This window comes from Asterias rubens, chromosome 9 (genome assembly GCF_902459465.1).
Source record: "Asterias rubens chromosome 9, eAstRub1.3, whole genome shotgun sequence".
NCBI lineage: Eukaryota > Metazoa > Echinodermata > Asteroidea > Forcipulatida > Asteriidae > Asterias > Asterias rubens.
This window is the reverse complement of record NC_047070.1, coordinates 11,350,861-11,374,925: the sequence shown is the minus strand read 5'-3', so window position 1 is coordinate 11,374,925 and position 24,065 is coordinate 11,350,861. Positions and strand designations below refer to the sequence as shown.

At 40.6% G+C, this 24,065-nt stretch overlaps 1 protein-coding gene across 1 annotated transcript in view; it reads left to right on the top strand.

Annotated features, from left to right (window-relative positions):
* LOC117295065 (RNA/RNP complex-1-interacting phosphatase-like) overlaps positions 1–20,336 on the top strand; it is a 53,368-nt gene extending 33,032 nt beyond the window's left edge. Inside the window, exons 7-10 of the mRNA XM_033777638.1 lie at positions 41–101; positions 11,225–11,271; positions 13,083–13,149; positions 19,598–20,336. Of these exons, the coding sequence (XP_033633529.1) occupies positions 41–101; positions 11,225–11,271; positions 13,083–13,149; positions 19,598–20,186 (764 nt within the window). The 3' untranslated portion in view covers positions 20,187–20,336. The remainder of the gene's footprint in view (positions 1–40; positions 102–11,224; positions 11,272–13,082; positions 13,150–19,597) is intronic.
* The last annotated feature ends 3,729 nt before the right edge of the window (positions 20,337–24,065 follow it).

Genomic DNA, 24,065 nt, shown 5'->3' with positions numbered 1-24,065 from the left:
GTAAAAACTAATGTCTTAATATTGTTTGTTTGATGAACAGGTTTTTTTATAGGAGTTCACTGCACACATGGAATCAACAGAACAGGCTATCTCATCTGCAGGTTTGTTACTTGTTCTGTTACCTCTTTTAAAAAAAACATGTACTAAGAATTGTATAAACAAATTAGCAATGTTATTTAATTATGAAACATACAGTAGCACCGTCATAAGGTCACAACTATCAAATTACAATGATTTGAAGTCTAAAATGAGGTTTACATATATTCCAGCTCACAAACAGTTGTTTGACCTTTACTTCCAAGTGGGTTTTTTTTTTGGGGGGGGGGGCAGCATTGAGTAAATATATATGACATAAAAACCACACATGTCTGCTCAGGTATCCAGTTTTGTCAAGTCTGCCAACTTCCATCTGGTGAACATTAGGTAGAGTGTGAAAGCTTCTGACTGTCGAGACCACAAAGTTAGCTGTGCACACACTAGTAGCATTTAGACTGGACTACTGCAACAGTCTCTTGACTGGCATCAACAAGAACCTGGAAAGAAGGCTTCATAATGTTCAAAGGACTGCTGCAAGATTGATTCTAAGTATAAGCAAATACGACTCCATCAGTCTTTATCTATTCAACCTACATTGGCTTCCCATCACTCAAAGAATCTCCTTCAAAGTTATGATCCTGATGTATAAAGCGTACCATAAGCAAGCTCCTGGACATATCGTGGACATGCTCGAATTAAGATCTCAACAAAGACATCTTTGTTTTTCTACCTCACGCTCCCTTTTTGTTTTGCCAAAAACTCACTATAATACTTTTGCAGAGAGATCATTCTCTGAATATGGCCCTAAAATGTGGAATAATAAGCTTCCTACCTACGTCCTACACAGATCAGAAATGCCACCTCACTCACCTCATTCAAGACGCTCACTTGTTCCAGCAGGCTATCTAACCATTCAACTGTGCTTCAGCGCCTTAGAACAAACTCTTGATTTTGGCGCTCTACAAATAATAATAATAATAATAAGAACAATAACTAGACATTAGGTGTTTGTGAACAAACACAAAGCTGTTCCGTGTTCCTGTTTGGATTATGAGCTAAAATGACCAAGGAGTCTATCATTGAAAAAAAGAAGAAAATGCTGAATGAGTTATGGTGCCACTTCCGGTTGACCCGGAAGTAGAGGTCGACATGGGGTCATGGTAACCTAAGGCTAATCTCCAATGCCCAAGGAGTCTCTAACTGAGAACAGTTTGAAAATCGATATTGCCACACTTTGGGTTGACCTGGAAGTAGAGGTCAACTTGAGGTCACGGTTTTTCAAAATTAATCTCCAATCCCCAAGGAGTCTTTAACTACAAACAGTCTAAAAAACGGCAGTTTACTTCTTGAGATATGGTGCTACAAAGATTTCCCAATTAAATATGCAAATATGGGTCACGTGGTTAATTAATTACGATAATTAACATTTTTGGGGGTCGGTGGTTTGATTTTTGATCTAGTACGATTTGATTTCACAGAACTCTTAACCACCAAACTCTGCGCTTATGATCACCATTTTCCGCTTACTGTGTTTTTCAAACATCATCGTGTCATGCATGCACACATGTTATGTTGGGCTAACAATTGAGAAAAAGAAAAGGCAACACTATGGATATAAAGATAAGAATCTAATTTAAATATTACAAAAAGAAATATTTTTTTAAGTTTTGGGGGATCAACAAAATATTGTTCCCGTGCGCAGATTCGAACTCGCATGTATCAGTTAAATAAGCGCGACTGATGACCACTAGGCTATGAGGGCCAATGTATAACTGAAGGGTTTACATGTATGTATATCAACAGAGGGGATTATGATCCGGCGAAATAATTCTCGTGTCATGATTTTGCGAACATTGTCACTAAATATTAACTGCTAACGCGTTTAACTATTAAGTAGGGTTGAAATGTAGTATTAGATGCCTTTAGGGGTTTTTGGCGAGGACGTCGTCGTCGTCAAAAACCCCTATTCAATTACGCACGTTCGTCCACGGAGGACGCCACCTCGGAGTCTAAATTTGAAATTTTTTCACTCATTTCTCAAAAACTACAACACCACAGCAAGCAATATTTTAAGGGAAGCTTTCAACTGTCATTATCTTCAAACTGTTGAAGTTTAGTGTAATTCTGTGGACACCATGGTATGTTGTCGTCGTCAAAAACCCCTATTTATATACGCACGTTTGTTAAACGAAAACCCCACACATTCGTGTGCAAAGTATATTGGTCCAGAACTCGGTTAGGAAACGAATAAAAAGACACTTCGCTGTGGTCCAGAACATAAGTAGAAAAACAAGAAAAGGAGACCTGAGTAGACTCCTCTCAAGAAGTCACAACTCATGATAGGTACATACTGAATTGCATTTACCATAAAGAATATTTAACAATAACATGGAAGCGACTGCATCCAGTTATATAGAAGTCGGATTTGTTTTCATAATCTCCATATGTTTTGTACACGTTCGAAAACGCACTATAAATGACGTCATTGTGACGTCCATGATTTTAGGCCGGAATGCACATCTACAGTATTCCAGAAGTCTGAAACTGAAAAAACATTGACGATCGGGGTACACTTTTGGAGATATGGTGCCAACAATGTTGACTTATTAAATATTCACCTCGCTGTAAGTGGCTAATTAATGAAGAATTTTTACATTTTTTACTTTAAGGTTAAAGTTTATGTTCTAAGCTCCAATTTAATATAGGATCTAATTTTTTCATATTTACGCTCTAGGATATTAGGCTTAAAATAAAAACGTGTACAAACCCTATGGGATTTAGGCAGAAACAAAGAATAATAATAATACTAATAATAAAAATAATAAAAATCTTCACAAAAACAATACCTGTTCCGACTAAGTCGGAACAGCTAATAACCCGTTTTTATATAGCGCTTTTCACACCCGGAGGGCGTCCCAAAGAGCTTCACATTATTACCCCTGGTCACTGGGCCTTAAATCACTCCTTAAACAATCTCAGCTCCCTGGTGGGGAGTATACAGCATTGTGCAACATTAATATGCGGCTAAATCAGTCACAAGAACCATCTCTGCCATCACAGGTACCCATTTACCCCTGGGTGGAGAGAATCAATTATAGTTAAGTGTCTTGCTCAGGGACACAAGTGTCACGACCGGGATTCGAACCCACACTCTGCTGAACAGAAGCACCAGAGCTTGAGTTCGGTGTTCTTATCCACTCGGCCATGACACCCAAATGACCTTTGATTAATTGATTGATTGATTCTTGCTGTGGAGAGTGCTACAGTCACTCTACTCACAACTCCATACATGACCAACTTGAACATACTGAGCCTTTCAACCAGGCAAGCCCCCAAGATGAACATACTTAGCCTTTCAACCAGGCAAGCCCCCTACATGAACATACTTAGCCTTTCAACCAGGCAAGCCCCCAACATTAACATACTTAGCCTTTCAACCAGGCAAGCCCCCCCAACATGAACATACTTAGCCTTTCAACCAGGCAAGCCCCCAAGATGAACATACTTAGCCTTTCAACCAGGCAAGCCCCCAACATGAACATACTTAGCCTTTCAACCAGGCAAGCCCCCAACATAAACATACTTAGCCTTTCAACCAGGCAAGCCCCCAACATGAACATACTTAGCCTTTCAACCAGGCAAGCCCTCAATATGAACATACTTAGCCTTTCAACCAGGCAAGCCCCAACATTAACATACTTAGCCTTTCAACCAGGCAAGCCCCCAACATAAATATACTTAGCCTTTCAACCAGGCAAGCCCCCAACATGAACATACTTAGCCTTTAAACCAGGCAAGCCCCCAACATGAACATACTTAGCCTTTCAACCAGGCAAGCCCCCAACATAAACATACTTAGCCTTTCAACCAGGCAAGCCCCCAACATAAACATACTTAGCCTTTCAACCAGGCAAGCCCCCTACATGAACATATATAGCCTTTCAACCAGGCAAGCCCCCAACATGAACATACTTAGCCTTTCAACCAGGCAAGCCCCCCAACATGAACATACATAGCCTTTCAACCATGCAAGCACCCAACATGAACATACTTAGCCTTTCAACCAGGCAAGCCCCAAACATGAACATACTTAGCCTTTCAACCAGGCAAGCCCCCAACATGAACATACTTAGCCTTTCAACCAGGCAAGCCCCCCAAGATGAACATACTTAGCCTTTCAACCAGGCAAGCCCCCAACATGAACATACTTAGCCTTTCAACCAGGCAAGCCCCCAACATGAACATACTTAGCCTTTCAACCAGGCAAGCCCCCAACATAAACATACTTAGCCTTTCAACCAGGCAAGCCCCCAACATGAACATACTTAGCCTTTCAACCAGGCAAGCCCTCAACATGAACATACTTAGCCTTTCAACCAGGCAAGCCCCCAACATTAACATACTTAGCCTTTCAACCAGGCAAGCCCCCAATATAAACATACTAAGCCTTTCAACCAGGCAAGCCCCCAACATGAACATACTTAGCCTTTCAACCAGGCAAGCCCTCAACATGAACATACTTAGCCTTTCAACCAGGCAAGCCCTAACATGAACATACTTGGCCTTGCAACCAGGCAAGACCCCAACGCGATCATACTTAGCCTTTCAACCATGCAAGCCCCCAACATGAACATACTTAGCCTTTCAACCAGGCAAGCCCCCCAACATGAACATACTTAGCCTTTCAACCAGGCAAGCCCTCAACATGAACATACTTAGCCTTTCAACCAGGCAAGCCCTAACATGAACATACTTGGCCTTGCAACCAGGCAAGACCCCAACGCGATCATACTTAGCCTTTCAACCATGCAAGCCCCCAACATGAACATACTTAGCCTTTCAACCAGGCAAGCCCCCCAACATGAACATACTTAGCCTTTCAACCAGGCAAGCCCCCAACATGAACATACTTAGCCTTTCAACCAGGCAAGCCCCCCCAACATGAACATACATAGCCTTTCAACCATGCAAGCACCCAACATGAACATACTTAGCCTTTCAACCAGGCAAGCCCCAAACATGAACATACTTAGCCTTTCAACCAGGCAAGCCCCCAACATGAACATACTTAGCCTTTCAACCAGGCAAGCCCCCCAAGATGAACATACTTAGCCTTTCAACCAGGCAAGCCCCCAACATGAACATACTTAGCCTTTCAACCAGGCAAGCCCCCAACATGAACATACTTAGCCTTTCAACCAGGCAAGCCCCCAACATGAACATACTTAGCCTTTCAACCAGGCAAGCCCCCCCAACATGAACATACATAGCCTTTCAACCATGCAAGCACCCAACATGAACATACTTAGCCTTTCAACCAGGCAAGCCCCAAACATGAACATACTTAGCCTTTCAACCAGGCAAGCCCCCAACATGAACATACTTAGCCTTTCAACCAGGCAAGCCCCCCAAGATGAACATACTTAGCCTTTCAACCAGGCAAGCCCCCAACATGAACATACTTAGTCTTTCAACCAGGCAAGCCCCCAACATGAACATACTTAGCCTTTCAACCAGGCAAGCCCCCAACATAAACATACTTAGCCTTTCAACCAGGCAAGCCCCCAACATGAACATACTTAGCCTTTCAACCAGGCAAGCCCTCAACATGAACATACTTAGCCTTTCAACCAGGCAAGCCCTCAACATGAACATACTTAGCCTTTCAACCAGGCAAGCCCCCCAACATGAACATAAATATACTTAGCCTTTCAACCAGGCAAGCCCCCCAACATGAACATACTTAGCCTTTCAACCAGGCAAGCCCCCAACATGAACATACTTAGCCTTTCAACCAGGCAAGCCCCCAACATAAACATACTTAGCCTTTCAACCAGGCAAGCCCCCAACATAAACATACTTAGCCTTTCAACCAGGCAAGCCCCCTACATGAACATATATAGCCTTTCAACCATGCAAGCCCCCAACATGAACATACTTAGCCTTTCAACCAGGCAAGCCCCCCAACATGAACATACTAAACCTTTCAACCAGGCAAGCCCCAACATGAACATACTTAGCCTTTCAACCAGGCAAGCCCCCCCAACATGAACATACATAGCCTTTCAACCATGCAAGCACCCAACATGAACATACTTAGCCTTTCAACCAGGCATGCCCCAAACCTGAACATACTTAGCCTTTCAACCAGGCAAGCCCCCAACATGAACATACTTAGCCTTTCAACCAGGCAAGCCCCCCAAGATGAACATACTTAGCCTTTCAACCAGGCAAGCCCCCAACATGAACATACTTAGCCTTTCAACCAGGCAAGCCCCCAACATGAACATACTTAGCCTTTCAACCAGGCAAGCCCCCAACATAAACATACTTAGCCTTTCAACCAGGCAAGCCCCCAACATGAACATACTTAGCCTTTCAACCAGGCAAGCCCTCAACATGAACATACTTAGCATTTCAACCAGGCAAGCCCCCAACATTAACATACTTAGCCTTTCAACCAGGCAAGCCCCCAACATAAATATACTTAGCCTTTCAACCAGGCAAGCCCCCCAACATGAACATACTTAGCCTTTCAACCAGGCAAGCCCCCAATATGAACATACTTAGCCTTTCAACCAGGCAAGCCCCCAACATAAACATACTTAGCCTTTCAACCAGGCAAGCCCCCAACATAAACATACTTAGCCTTTCAACCAGGCAAGCCCCCAACATTAACATACTTAGCCTTTCAACCAGGCAAGCCCCCAACATGAACATACTTAGCCTTTCAACCAGGCAAGACCCCAACATGAACATACTTAGCCTTTCAACCAGGCAAGCCCCCAACATGAACATACTTAGCCTTTCAACCAGGCAAGCCCTCAACATGAACATACTTAGCTTTTCAACCAGGCAAGCCCCCAACATGAACATACTTAGCCTTTCAACCAGGCAAGCCCCCAACATGAACATACTAAGCCTTTCAACCAGGCAAGCCCCCTACATGAACATACTTAGCCTTTCAACCAGGCAAGCCCCCAACATGAACATACTTAGCCTTTCAACCAGGCAAGCCCTCAACATGAACATACTTAGCCTTTCAACCAGGCAAGCCCCCCAACATGAACATACTTAGCCTTTCAACCAGGCAAGCCCCCAACATGAACATACTTAGCCTTTCAACCAGGCAAGCCCCCAACATGAACATACTTAGCCTTTCAACCAGGCAAGCCCTCAATATGAACATACTTAGCCTTTCAACCAGGCAAGCCCCAACATTAACATACTTAGCCTTTCAACCAGGCAAGCCCCCAACATAAATATACTTAGCCTTTCAACCAGGCAAGCCCCCAACATGAACATACTTAGCCTTTAAACCAGGCAAGCCCCCAACATGAACATACTTAGCCTTTCAACCAGGCAAGCCCCCAACATAAACATACTTAGCCTTTCAACCAGGCAAGCCCCCAACATAAACATACTTAGCCTTTCAACCAGGCAAGCCCCCTACATGAACATATATAGCCTTTCAACCAGGCAAGCCCCAACATGAACATACTTAGCCTTTCAACCAGGCAAGCCCCCCAACATGAACATACATAGCCTTTCAACCATGCAAGCACCCAACATGAACATACTTAGCCTTTCAACCAGGCAAGCCCCAAACATGAACATACTTAGCCTTTCAACCAGGCAAGCCCCCAACATGAACATACTTAGCCTTTCAACCAGGCAAGCCCCCCAAGATGAACATACTTAGCCTTTCAACCAGGCAAGCCCCCAACATGAACATACTTAGCCTTTCAACCAGGCAAGCCCCCAACATGAACATACTTAGCCTTTCAACCAGGCAAGCCCCCAACATAAACATACTTAGCCTTTCAACCAGGCAAGCCCCCAACATGAACATACTTAGCCTTTCAACCAGGCAAGCCCTCAACATGAACATACTTAGCCTTTCAACCAGGCAAGCCCCCAACATTAACATACTTAGCCTTTCAACCAGGCAAGCCCCCAATATAAACATACTAAGCCTTTCAACCAGGCAAGCCCCCAACATGAACATACTTAGCCTTTCAACCAGGCAAGCCCTCAACATGAACATACTTAGCCTTTCAACCAGGCAAGCCCTAACATGAACATACTTGGCCTTGCAACCAGGCAAGACCCCAACGCGATCATACTTAGCCTTTCAACCATGCAAGCCCCCAACATGAACATACTTAGCCTTTCAACCAGGCAAGCCCCCCAACATGAACATACTTAGCCTTTCAACCAGGCAAGCCCCCAACATGAACATACTTAGCCTTTCAACCAGGCAAGCCCCCCCAACATGAACATACATAGCCTTTCAACCATGCAAGCACCCAACATGAACATACTTAGCCTTTCAACCAGGCAAGCCCCAAACATGAACATACTTAGCCTTTCAACCAGGCAAGCCCCCAACATGAACATACTTAGCCTTTCAACCAGGCAAGCCCCCCAAGATGAACATACTTAGCCTTTCAACCAGGCAAGCCCCCAACATGAACATACTTAGCCTTTCAACCAGGCAAGCCCCCAACATGAACATACTTAGCCTTTCAACCAGGCAAGCCCCCAACATGAACATACTTAGCCTTTCAACCAGGCAAGCCCCCCCAACATGAACATACATAGCCTTTCAACCATGCAAGCACCCAACATGAACATACTTAGCCTTTCAACCAGGCAAGCCCCAAACATGAACATACTTAGCCTTTCAACCAGGCAAGCCCCCAACATGAACATACTTAGCCTTTCAACCAGGCAAGCCCCCCAAGATGAACATACTTAGCCTTTCAACCAGGCAAGCCCCCAACATGAACATACTTAGTCTTTCAACCAGGCAAGCCCCCAACATGAACATACTTAGCCTTTCAACCAGGCAAGCCCCCAACATAAACATACTTAGCCTTTCAACCAGGCAAGCCCCCAACATGAACATACTTAGCCTTTCAACCAGGCAAGCCCTCAACATGAACATACTTAGCCTTTCAACCAGGCAAGCCCTCAACATGAACATACTTAGCCTTTCAACCAGGCAAGCCCCCCAACATGAACATAAATATACTTAGCCTTTCAACCAGGCAAGCCCCCCAACATGAACATACTTAGCCTTTCAACCAGGCAAGCCCCCAACATGAACATACTTAGCCTTTCAACCAGGCAAGCCCCCAACATAAACATACTTAGCCTTTCAACCAGGCAAGCCCCCAACATAAACATACTTAGCCTTTCAACCAGGCAAGCCCCCTACATGAACATATATAGCCTTTCAACCATGCAAGCCCCCAACATGAACATACTTAGCCTTTCAACCAGGCAAGCCCCCCAACATGAACATACTTAGCCTTTCAACCAGGCAAGCCCCAACATGAACATACTTAGCCTTTCAACCAGGCAAGCCCCCCCAACATGAACATACATAGCCTTTCAACCATGCAAGCACCCAACATGAACATACTTAGCCTTTCAACCAGGCATGCCCCAAACCTGAACATACTTAGCCTTTCAACCAGGCAAGCCCCCAACATGAACATACTTAGCCTTTCAACCAGGCAAGCCCCCCAAGATGAACATACTTAGCCTTTCAACCAGGCAAGCCCCCAACATGAACATACTTAGCCTTTCAACCAGGCAAGCCCCCAACATGAACATACTTAGCCTTTCAACCAGGCAAGCCCCCAACATAAACATACTTAGCCTTTCAACCAGGCAAGCCCCAAACATGAACATACTTAGCCTTTCAACCAGGCAAGCCCTCAACATGAACATACTTAGCATTTCAACCAGGCAAGCCCCCAACATTAACATACTTAGCCTTTCAACCAGGCAAGCCCCCAACATAAATATACTTAGCCTTTCAACCAGGCAAGCCCCCCAACATGAACATACTTAGCCTTTCAACCAGGCAAGCCCCCAACATGAACATACTTAGCCTTTCAACCAGGCAAGCCCCCAACATAAACATACTTAGCCTTTCAACCAGGCAAGCCCCCAACATAAACATACTTAGCCTTTCAACCAGGCAAGCCCCCAACATTAACATACTTAGCCTTTCAACCAGGCAAGCCCCCAACATGAACATACTTAGCCTTTCAACCAGGCAAGACCCCAACATGAACATACTTAGCCTTTCAACCAGGCAAGCCCCCAACATGAACATACTTAGCCTTTCAACCAGGCAAGCCCTCAACATGAACATACTTAGCTTTTCAACCAGGCAAGCCCCCAACATGAACATACTTAGCCTTTCAACCAGGCAAGCCCCCAACATGAACATACTAAGCCTTTCAACCAGGCAAGCCCCCTACATGAACATACTTAGCCTTTCAACCAGGCAAGCCCCCAACATGAACATACTTAGCCTTTCAACCAGGCAAGCCCTCAACATGAACATACTTAGCCTTTCAACCAGGCAAGCCCCCCAACATGAACATACTTAGCCTTTCAACCAGGCAAGCCCCCAACATGAACATACTTAGCCTTTCAACCAGGCAAGCCCCCAACATGAACATACTTAGTCTTTCAACCAGGCAAGCCCCCAACATGAACATACTTAGCCTTTCAACCAGGCAAGCCCCCAACATGAACATACTTAGCCTTTCAACCAGGCAAGCCCCCCAACATGAACATACTTAGCCTTTCAACCAGGCAAGCCCCCAACATGAACATACTTAGCCTTTCAACCAGGCAAGCCCCCAACATGAACATACTTAGCCTTTCAACCAGGCAAGCCCCCAACATGAACATACTTAGCCTTTCAACCAGGCAAGCCCCCAACATGAACATACTTAGCCTTTCAACCAGGCAAGCCCCCAATATAAACATACTTAGCCTTTCAACCAGGCAAGCCCCCAACATGAACATACTTAGCCTTTCAACTAGGCAAACTCAAAGCGCATATTGTTCAAACACTAATATAATCTCTGGAGCTTTCATCTGAAAATATTATACCCAGTACACAAAGCTCTGCTTTATTCAAAATCTTCAAAATTGGAAATGATTTAAAGTAAAGGGTTTACATGTACATGTACGGGTATATTTTCAATTAAAAGGTAAAAGAAACTTAGTTTTGTCTGTATTTTCTGTAAATTTCCGACTCAATAGTCCTGGTTTCACTCTTTCACTTTTAATAAGCGCTTTGAGACTTTTTTTGTAATTTTGCGCTATATTAAAGCTGTTCATTGTTATGATTATTATTATTATTATTCCTTTGCAGGTATATGGTTGAAAACTTGGGGTTTACATCCTCGGACGCACTGATTGGTAAGAAAACTAAGAATATACTCAAACTCCGATAACTGTTCATTGTACACATTTATGTATATTAAACAAATTGGGGTTAAACAAAGAGAAACTGACTAGAACAGGGTTTTAACTAAATACCTACAGGTTTAGGAGCCAGTGCTCTGTCAACTGAGCTACAATGTACATAGGTTGTTGGTATCCCTATTTTGTCAATACATGTACCATATGTATCTTGGTTCGGGGTGCCAGTCAGACGCCATACAATCATTAGAGGATCACACAGTTGATCAATAGTTGACTGAAAGTCCCCTTTAGTTTGGTCCATATCCCTTCCATCAGTCTCTCCTGACCAACATGATCAAGGTTTAGAGGATTGAAAGATTGAAATTAATCCGCAACTTTCATCTTTTGATAACATGTTAATGAGCTCTAAAGCAAGTCTTTGGCGACTGTGAATCCTTGTAAAGTAAGATAAGATCTCATGTGATGCTTGTACGATTGAAAATGAAAACCAGCGCAGTTTTAGGGTATGAGAAGGTGAACATGTACAAGTTTCATATCATAAATACCAAATAAAAATGGTTTATCAAGAAACTTTGATCATGTCTTTGCATGCTCAGTTTTGACTTTCACTATTGAACTAAAGATATTCAGCAGATCCCTGATACTAACATTTCAAGAAGCTCCTGTGATGGTATCCTTTGATGTTACTTACAAATACAGTATATTGTCATGTTTGAGTATGACTAATGACCTGCTTTTTCCTGTAGAGTAAGACGACAATATTACGTGTGTATTCTGTGATTTGTTAATGTGCACTACAAGTTGAGTGGGCTTAAAGGTCAGCCATATTGGGCTGATTTGTACGTACTTGATTCCAGCTTAGGGGTTGTAAATTGCAGGCTGGTACTTCATAAAGTGTACATTAATTATTGTATAGTACAACACACTGCTTTGGGTTGTGATGCATAGCCAGCCTGAGAATTATTCAACTTGATACACAAAATGTATTGATGGGTTTTGTCTTCATTGAAATGATGTCAATTTAGGTTTTTGATCAACCTTTTTTAATGGAAAAGCTTTATTGTCAGATCTCTCTTGACAAATTCAGAATTAACTTGAAATCAAACACTTTAGTTGAAATTGTCTTTAACCAGCGATAATCTAAACCTGGGTTGATAATTGTTCAATTTTCAAAGGTGCCTGTAAAACAAGAAGCAGAGTAGATTTGATTGGAGCATAAAGTTTGGACAAATTAAATGGCACAATTACTGTGCTCTTGTCAGCATGCTCCATTCATTACACATCCCTTAACAACATGCACAACATTGATAAGCTCAGCATTACATGTAGCAAATTGGATTCCTATTCTTTGAACAGTGTAAATGTAACTTGAAACCTTTTTAATTTGGCCCAAGACATTATGGTGGCATATCAGTTTACATGGAGAAGACTATCATACTTGCACTATGTACATTTAACCATTTCACTTTCAACAATGTGTACAAATTACAAAACCTTTCAAACTGGTTACAGCGGACACTTATAACTACCCAGAAGAACTTTGAAGCATCATTTGTTTGCTGGTCAGTCGTCGGGCTAATGTTCATAATCGACTGGACATTCTAGTTTGTGTGTGTCTATTGAAACTTGTGTCAACCATATATGATTTAATCATGTATGCCTTTACCAAAACTTGTCCATTGTTCTATTTGTCATTCTAAATAACAAATAATCAGTAATACAGATTATATCAATTAAATTAGGATGCAGAGCCTTATTATTTTATTGATAAGTTGATTGATTACAGTTTTAAATGATTATTTCAGCATTTGCAGATGCAAGAGGCCACAAAGTAGAGAGACAGAATTACATAGATGACCTTCATAGACTAAGGTAAGGTACGGATGGTTTGCATAGTGAGCTGCTTATGCAATGCAGGCAGTAAGCATGGGGGTGATGATGGATGGATAGAGTACATGTATGGTGTTATATGCCAGAGGTGTAATATTAGGTGATTCAGTGCCCAAGTTACATAGGGATATGAGTAGGATAGGATTACATGTGTACGTGTATACAAAAAAGTGTTGGGGGTGTGAAGGACCTGTTTATGATATTATCATCTTTTATATGTTACTTTCTGTTTGAAATGGAGACTGCTGCTTCAATTTAACATTTACCTTGTTATGCCTTACAACATGTATCCCACAGCAGTAATCACTAGAAAGGAATGCAGAATTTGGGAAATTTGTAGTGATCTGTTAGTTTCTACTTCAAAAGCTGATTTAGTAGGGATTAATCTGATGATAGTTTGCAAAAACTTCTGTACAGCTATAAATTGTCTGTATGCGTTTGGGTAATGAACAATTAATGGCAATAAAAACTTATGTGGTAAAAAGTACAGCAGCTTTGAATTGTATAATGTATTTTGAAAAAATTTCACTTTGAAGTACTGTGGTTATATGAAAACAAAATATCACTTTTTATCCACGAAAATGTGATGTGAGAAGCATTATCTGTATTGTTTGTTGTGTATTTCCATCAGGATTTTTTTTTTCGTGGGTGGACATATTCACACTGGTTTTTGGGTGATTTCTCAAAAACGAGTCAACTTTTTGAAATTGCCCTTGGTTTCTTTGATTGTGCGTGCATATATCTACATTTGTAGATTTGTGCATGTTGGTCTTACCCATATACACCGATGTGTGTTAGCACTGTGTACAATGTGCTCAGTACTTTTATATAGGATCGAACAATGGAATTGAAATATTGGAATGGTTCCAAAAAACAACATACAGACCATTTTAGTTATTAACTAACACCAACAAATCAACAAAAATACAAGTAAATTAAATGGGAATTAGTTATTGCAATCATATTGATAACATACATGTAAACTAATGAAAGTCACTTGATGTGAACACAATCTGCTGCCGACACTGCTCATTCTACTAGCACAAGCAGTGCTTTCATCTTTTTTTAAGGTGAGTGTTCATTGAGTACTTGTCAATTGATAGTTAATTGGTAATGGTAATAGCTTTTGGAACAAGGCTGACCAACATGAAACAGACACACACAACATTAATGTAGTAGTACATTATGTTATGAAGCAGTCGGGTATTAAAGTTACTATTGAATGAGAAGCAAAAAGCAATGAGCAGAAAGAAGATTTTGTTCTTAAGTGCCTCTGTGCCCTGCCCAATCATGTCATATATATACAATTAAAAATTGATTAGGTAGGGGTCCTCTTGGTATTCCAAAGGCTTAATTATCCAATAATATTAAACACTATAAATTAAATACAAGTTAAAGTAGGTTCACTAGTCCACTATGCCCATGTGTTCTTGCAGGTTCACTAGTCCACTATGCCCATGTGTTCTTGTAGGTTCACTAGTCCACTATGCCCATGTGTTCTTGTAGGTTCACTAGTCCACTATGCCCATGTGTTCTTGTAGGTTCACTAGTCCACTATGCCCATGTGTTCTTGTAGGTTCACAAGTCCACTATGCCCATGTGTTCTTGTAGGTTCACAAGTCCACTATGCCCATGTGTTCTTGTAGGTTCACAAGTCCACTATGCCCATGTGTTCTTGTAGGTTCACTAGTCCACTATGCCCATGTGTTCTTGCAGGTTCACTAGTCCACTATGCCCATGTGTTCTTGTAGGTTCACTAGTCCACTATGCCCATGTGTTCTTGCAGGTTCACTAGTCCACTATGCCCATGTGTTCTTGCAGGTTCACAAGTCCACTATGCCCATGTGTTCTTGTAGGTTCACTAGTCCACTATGCCCATGTGTTTTTGCAGGTTCTCTAGTCCACTATGCCCATGTGTTCTTGTAGGTTCACTAGTCCACTATGCCCATGTGTTCTTGTAGGTTCACTAGTCCACTATGCCCATGTGTTCTTGCAGGTTCACTAGTCCACTATGCCCATGTGTTCTTGTAGGTTCACAAGTCCACTATGCCCATGTGTTCTTGTAGGTTCACAAGTCCACTATGCCCATGTGTTCTTGTAGGTTCACAAGTCCACTATGCCCATGTGTTCTTGCAGGTTCACTAGTCCACTATGCCCATGTGTTCTTGCAGGTTCACTAGTCCACTATGCCCATGTGTTCTTGTAGGTTCACTAGTCCACTATGCCCATGTGTTCTTGTAGGTTCACAAGTCCACTATGCCCATGTGTTCTTGTAGGTTCACAAGTCCACTGTGCCCATGTGTTCTTGTAGGTTCACTAGTCCACTATGCCCATGTGTTCTTGTAGGTTCACAAGTCCACTATGCCCATGTGGTCTTGTAGGTTCACAAGTCCACTATGCCCATGTGTTCTTGTAGGTTCACTAGTCCACTATGCCCATGTGTTCTTGTAGGTTCACAAGTCCACTATGCCCATGTGTTCTTGTAGGTTCACAAGTCCACTATGCCCATGTGTTCTTGTAGGTTCACTAGTCCACTATGCCCATGTGTTCTTGTAGGTTCACTAGTCCACTATGCCCATGTGTTCTTGTAGGTTCACAAGTCCACTATGCCCATGTGTTCTTGTAGGTTCACTAGTCCACTATGCCCATGTGTTCTTGGAGGTTCACTAGTCCACTATGCCCATGTGTTCTTGCAGGTTCACTAGTCCACTATGCCCATGTGTTCTTGTAGGTTCACTAGTCCACTATGCCCATGTGTTCTTGCAGGTTCGCTAGTCCACTATGCCCATGTGTTCTTGCAGGTTCACTAGTCCACTATGCCCATGTGTTCTTGTAGGTTCACTAGTCCACTATGCCCATGTGTTCTTGCAGGTTCACTAGTCCACTATGCCCATGTGTTCTTGCAGGTTCACTAGTCCACTATGCCCATGTGTTCTTGTAGGTTCACTAGTCCACTATGCCCATGTGTTCTTGTAGGTTCACTAGTCCACTATGCCCATGTGTTCTTGTAGGTTCACTAGTCCACTATGCCCATGTGTTCTTGCAGGTTCACTAGTCCACTATGCCCATGTGTTCTTGCAGGTTCACTAGTCCACTATGCCCATGTGTTCTTGCAGGTTCACTAGTCCACTATGCCCATGTGTTCTTGCAGGTTCACTAGTCCACTATGCCCATGTGTTCTTGTAGGTTCACTAGTCCACTATGCCCATGTGTTCTTGCAGGTTCACTAGTCCACTATGCCCATGTGTTCTTGTAGGTTCACTAGTCCACTATGCCCATGTGTTCTTGTAGGTTCACTAGTCCACTATGCCCATGTGTTCTTGCAGGTTCACTAGTCCACTATGCCCATGTGTTCTTGCAGGTTCACAAGTCCACTATGCCCATGTGTTCTTGTAGGTTCACTAGTCCACTATGCCCATGTGTTCTTGTAGGTTCACAAGTCCACTATGCCCATGTGTTCTTGCAGGTTCACAAGTCCACTATGCCCATGTGTTCTTGTAGGTTCACTAGTCCACTATGCCCATGTGTTCTTGTAGGTTCACTAGTCCACTATGCCCATGTGTTCTTGTAGGTTCACTAGTCCACTATGCCCATGTGTTCTTGCAGGTTCACTAGTCCACTATGCCCATGTGTTCTTGTAGGTTCACAAGTCCACTATGCCCATGTGTTCTTGTAGGTTCACTAGTCCACTATGCCCATGTGTTCTTGTAGGTTCACTAGTCCACTATGCCCATGTGTTCTTGCAGGTTCACTAGTCCACTATGCCCATGTGTTCTTGCAGGTTCACTAGTCCACTATGCCCATGTGTTCTTGTAGGTTCACAAGTCCACTATGCCCATGTGTTCTTGTAGGTTCACTAGTCCACTATGCCCATGTGTTCTTGTAGGTTCACAAGTCCACTATGCCCATGTGTTCTTGTAGGTTCACTAGTCCACTATGCCCATGTGTTCTTGCAGGTTCACAAGTCCACTATGCCCATGTGTTCTTGTAGGTTCACAAGTCCACTATGCCCATGTGTTCTTGCAGGTTCACTAGTCCACTATGCCCATGTGTTCTTGTAGGTTCACAAGTCCACTATGCCCATGTGTTCTTGCAGGTTCACAAGTCCACTATGCCCATGTGTTCTTGTAGGTTCACTAGTCCACTATGCCCATGTGTTCTTGTAGGTTCACTAGTCCACTATGCCCATGTGTTCTTGCAGGTTCACTAGTCCACTATGCCCATGTGTTCTTGTAGGTTCACAAGTCCACTATGCCCATGTGTTCTTGTAGGTTCACTAGTCCACTATGCCCATGTGTTCTTGTAGGTTCACTAGTCCACTATGCCCATGTGTTCTTGTAGGTTCACTAGTCCACTATGCCCATGTGTTCTTGTAGGTTCACTAGTCCACTATGCCCATGTGTTCTTGTAGGTTCACTAGTCCACTATGCCCATGTGTTCTTGCAGGTTCACTAGTCCACTATGCCCATGTGTTCTTGTAGGTTCACTAGTCCACTATGCCCATGTGTTCTTGCAGGTTCACTAGTCCACTATGCCCATGTGTTCTTGTAGGTTCACTAGTCCACTATGCCCATGTGTTCTTGTAGGTTCACTAGTCCACTATGCCCATGTGTTCTTGCTGGTTCACAAGTCCACTATACCCATGTGTTCTTGTAGGTTCACTAGTCCACTATGCCCATGTGTTCTTGTAGGTTCACTAGTCCACTATGCCCATGTGTTCTTGCAGGTTCACAAGTCCACTATGCCCATGTGTTCTTGTAGGTTCACTAGTCCACTATGCCCATGTGTTCTTGCAGCACATAGTCTGATGACCCATAAGTCCCAAGGTTCATTACTCTTGACACATTTTTTTTCCTCAATTTGTCCCACAGCTCTTTTATTTGATGGACCATTAGTCCCACGGTCTGCGATTCTGACATTCTAAACGTACATTTGAATAAGATATCTGCCCCCATGCTCCAGATTGATTTTACTTGGTGTGTTTTTAGTTTTTATTCCTTGCGGACAGGAGAGGATGTCATAGAGGTATCATGTTTCGGTCATCCTGTTGCTGTTGCATTCGGGCATACAGTACATAACAACACTTTGGTCCCCGGAGAAAAACATGGTTGTTATTGAGGGCGGTCGCCTCCCCTTTAAATAAGTTAAAAAAGAAGAATTAGTTTGCTGTATTTGGCACAACTTACATCCATACTATAATGACGTACTGGGCATTTTCTTAGTTTATACATGTACAGTATATCTTGTATTTGTACATTTTTGTATTTAATTTCCAAGTAATATGTTGCTGGTTTTAATGTTTTCTTTGCAAGGCTTGTCCCGTAGGTTTTATATTTTGCTAATATTCTATATATTTCTATAAAATGCTGTTTCTTGTGCTTTTTTGCTTTTTATTTTAGTTTGTATTATAAAGCGCATTGGTCAATTTTGGAAATGCGCTATATAAATCTTTTTGATAAACAAACAATAATTGTACATGGACCGCATTCTTGCTGAAGGTACTGAATTGCATCTTCAGGTTTAACATATGGTTTATTTTCTCCCTTGTAAAGGATAGACAAGCTTCAATTTCTTTAATTTAAAATGATAAATGTTGTCTGGCTGGTAAATTATATGCATGCAGGGCTGTAGGCTTAAATGAACAAGGGCTTGTTATAATGGCTGAAAATGTTGGCAACTTGAAGTCATCAAAATTGTAGTTTCTCCAGAGTCACTTTAGAGGGAAAACATAATCTAGATGAATGTTGTGATTCTTTCATTCCTTAACTTGAATATTAATTGCTTTTTCCTGTTCATTGCCATACATTTAGATTATTTGTTAAATCTTGTATGAATAATTTAAGTGATTTTCCATAGAAATAGAGAGTGACTTTCTACTAGTAACAAATCTGCATGTTAATATTTTGAGCATTGTGAAACTGAGAGCACTGTTCGTCCAGGAGTAAAAATGTCTCTTTTCATTTCAGAGAACTTTGACTCTATGTGACAATTTTCTAATTCAAATTTAAATAGAATTATATTTCTTTCCATGTGTGTTATTAGAACTCTAATTTGTTGTTTTATGTCTTGATTGTAATTTCAGAAGACACATTACTCAACAAAACATTGACTTTAAGATTGAATCATATCAGTTACAGTGCTGGGTTTGATATGTTTTATACATATCAGTTACAGTGCTGGGTTTGATATGTTTTATACATATCAGTTACAGTGCTGGGTTTGATATGTTTTATACTTGTAAAACGCTCTTCTCCTGGCCATATTTAGTTGCATTCATTGAAGCTTAGAAAGAAAAATGGCAAAGCAAGCAATCTACAATGGCAGGCTGTCTGTATTACTAACGGGAAAAGGCTATGGTCATTTGTAATCATCATTTGATTTAATTTCACGCATTACAACTCAATTGATTGATTTTGTTTGTATCTTGCAGTGGAGCAAAGCAAACATCTTACAGAGCCAGAAGCCGTGTAATGCACTTTGATGAATCCTCCTCACTTGCATCCCAAGACATTGAAAGGTCAAATCACGCTACTACTCAATGTGCAAGTAACCCCATTCAAGTAAACACTAATCCCAATGGCAGCAGTAGTCAGATTGAATCCCAAAGAAGGAAAAGGCCACATAGTAGTCAGACTGCAACTACTAAGAGAGAAGTTGATATATGTAAACCCAAACTAGGTAGACATATCCGCTTCACTTCAGATTCTTCAGATGACTGTGTACCACACGATATTGAGCATCAACATTTACCAGTGTTTAGTCATGCCAAGAATGATTCATATCATAATGCATATCAACCAACTAATTATACCTCTAGAGATGTCAGTTATAAACAGTGTAGTAGACAGCCATTTGACAATGGGCAATATGCTGTTCAATCCGATTGGCGCTCCAGGCAAACCCATCAATCATCACAGTTTAGTTGCCAGGATTATTACAGTTATAGAACCCCAATGAGTTATTACCACAAATCTAACAAACCCAAAAATAAGCCTAAAAACCATAAACAACAGAAGTGAATTTGTTTTAATGCCTAAGGGTATTAGAAATGATACAAATTTGTTCCACATAGTTATTATAAGCTTATAATTCTAATACTCATCTTAAAATATTTTACCCTTGGTTGATCCAATTTTCCAGTGATTATTATTATTATTATTAGTATTATTATTATTATTATTATTATTATTATTATTATTATTATTATTATTATTATTATTATTATTATTATTATTATTATTATTATTATTATTATTATTATTATTATTATTATTATTATTATTATTATTATTATTATTATTATTATTATTATTATTATTATTATTATTATTATTATTATTATTATTATTATTATTATTATTATTATTATTATTATTATTATTATTATTATTATTGTTATTATTATTATTAATTTTTGTTTGTTTTGGGGGGAACGTGTTATGTATATTCTGTTGATAATCGGAGATACAACTGTATAAAATAGTTGTCACTGAAAAAGAAATACAAATGTCAGTTTTTTAATTTCTTAAACATATACGGCCTTCCTGATTAACAAGGCAAAGCTAAGTCCCATTTTATGTAGTAGTGCTCTGCTCGGTATGACTGAACTTCCACAACTGATAACTTATAACCAGAGTAAGTTTACTTTAGTGCTCATTTCTTGTTTAACTGTTTTTATTGTATAACCTCTAGCAGGTAGAATTTTTAAGGAGAGACCTGCACTGGTCCATTTGATATGCATGTATTCGTATTTACTACACTCTGTTGGAACCCAAACAGTTAATTGGGGGTTTCAAAACTGTATAGTATAGTGGAAGCACTTTATTTTCATAATGGAACAATGTTCAGCCTTCAATTTCAACCTGACATTTGTATCCTTTTTCAAAAAGCAACCTGTTTTAATTGAGGGGTTACAGTTAGTTTAATATTACAATTTTAAATATTTAATGTTGTGATATTTGTATAATGTGAAATAATTGTTGATGATTACAAACATGGGGAAAGACTTGGAACACTTAAACTAAGATATGTAAGAATCCAAAGGAACCGACAAATGGTCATTAATAGACCCTTGCGTTTGCCACTGCTGAGATTTACATATATGGAAGTGCACATGGCCAATGATAAGTCTGCCTTTCATTTTAGTGAGGTAGATGTTTAATGTAATAGGTCTGGATTGACAATGAACCTGACCTCAACACCACAACTAACTTATAGTTGGCTTATTTTGGGAATCTGTTTCCCTCACATTATGTTGTTATACAACATGACTCCCAAAATTACACACTGTGGACAGATAGCATCCATTTGTTACTACATAATACATTACTTTTAAATGAAAACAATTTAGATTGATTTTAAATTAAAATTTCAGTTTTGTTAACAAGTTTTAATTTCTTGTTCGTTTTTCTTCTTTAATAATTTAGTTAAATTTAAATGTTCAACACATGCCTCGCTCTATAACGAACTTTGTAAATACAAGGCAGCTTTTCCTATGGAATTGACACATAGAAAGAAACTCAAGTTTGAAGGGACACTAAGCTGATTTTGCCCTTGGTGCTTCTGTGCAGTATCAGGACAGTAATAATTAAAATCATGATTTAATTTGCCATTTCAAGTCACACAGTGATCGGGTTGCAATTATGTTCACTACTTTGCACATGTTTACACTGTTAGCCCAAATGCCTTCAAGGATAAAACAGCAAGCCAGATTTCTTTTATTTGGACCATGCTTGGACTGAACAGGACTGCAGCTTGAGCAAGATCTATAGCTTTTATCCTGTTGCGCCCCGTTTTAAAGTTACTTGAGTACCGTGCAATTTGTTGGTGAGAAATTAATTGTACAATGATCCAGCGAGTCCAACCCGTGTGTATGTTGTGCTCACCAGAAATTCAGATTCACTATCTTTTTGACCCGGTTAATTTTAGACACAAAAATCGGTCAAGCTGATCTTAAAATGTTCATCACAAATGTGTTTGTAAAACAGGTAGAGTTTGCCAAAATTGGCAACAAGATTTTCAAAAAGTTAGATGGTGTAAATGCTAATATTATGGTGTTCAGAATTTAAACTTTGCCGGGCCTTTAAGCAGGTCCAATTTCCATTTAGATGTAGGCTCCGCGCGCAAACATCGGAGATAATTGCTGATACAAATATTTTAGTTAGGAAATGCTGCATTATATGAGGTGTCAATTTCAACAAGGAAGACGAAAATCATTTGCAATGTTAAGATGGACATCTGGCAGCCTGCCTACTTCAAAGACAGCGACATGCACATTCATTGGAAGATGGGTCTACTGCTCATTTCTGGTAGTAATTGACGTGTGGTGTATTTTGATCACGATCTGGTCAATATTTTTGTCTTAAAGTGCCCTCCGAATGCAGGGATGAGCGAACGAGAGAAGTCAATACTATGAAGAATGCCATGGCACACACAGTCACGTGAATATAACTCAAGGGAACTTTAGATAAAGGAGGCCAAGACGTGCGTGTCTCTATCATTCCTTAACTAGATCAAAATAACAATTACAACTCGTCTCAATCTCTCCAAGTATGGTGCTGGTATGGCAGTAAATGCAACACATGCTTGCAATTTATACCAGAAACACGTTCACTATTATATCTCTCGGATCTAATTGTCGAATGATCATTAATTACATTTTACATGTCATCAATCAATGGCAAGCATGCTACGTACAATGAAAAACACAGTTCTGTCATTACATTTAATCATCTCACTTCATTAAAAGATGGCGTAACGAATATAATAATTGAACGGAGTTCCCTTACAAGTGTTTCCTCTTAGGCCACATTAATGCTGTTTTTATTCCCGTTTGAAAGCACCCTACATGAGAAGTCAGTATTTTGTAAGAGTTGGGACATATTCACCACAAGTGTATGGTATAAATTATAACAACTTAAAATATTACAGCTGTGTCCAGGTGCCCGGGTTGCAAGCATAATTCTGTTTAGTAGTATGTACGTCACTGTAGAGCAATTTAAATACAGTCCTCTAGTCTTTAATTTCAAAGAAAGTACACAAGCACTCAACATGTGAAGCAAAGTGTGATGCCACCACCTCGGGAGGACACTATTATATAATAACTGTTTACGTTTTGATTGGGGATAATGTTAACAGAAAGTATTAAAGGGACAATGGGAGTGAAGCGAAAAGACAGTCATCTCACAGTTAGGACTTTGGCCTATAGTATACGTCACAATTAGGCCTAATTGACGACTTATGTTAATCCATATACTTAAGTTACAAACTGACCATGAACATGTGTACCTGAGTCATTTGTTTATATATATAAATCATATGACTTGTTATGACTTTCTCACATTCAATGTCCCTTTAACGCTTCCGTCTGTTCACAAGATGCCTTTGAAACACATTGGACACATTGAAATAAGGTTGTTAAAACTGTTGAAACTGAGTTCTTGTAACATCTTGGAAAGGATTTCGAAGTATTGACTATCCTATTTAATCATGACCCAGCCCAATGTTGTTTAATCTTGAAGTAATTAAAAGCTGATACGTTACGAATGTCCCCTGTGTTGACCCATATTTTCTTACCAATCTATGCGTGTCCGCATGGTTTGACACTACAGTGGGAAGTGTGTTCGGCCAATCACATATCTTTTGTTTTTAAACATTTGTCTTCTTCTTTAAAGACAATGGACACTGCCGTGTGTCTTAAAAAACCCTATACACTTTTGAAATGGCTGCTGAATAAAAAATATATGATTCTGGAGGAAAAGGTTTAGGTATATGGACTGCTAATGGTCTCAACTTTCACATGACACCAAATTCTAAATCAGAGGTCTCGAAATCAACTTGAAAACTACATCATTAAGAGGGAGCCGTTTCTCACAATGTTTTATACTTACTCGTTACCA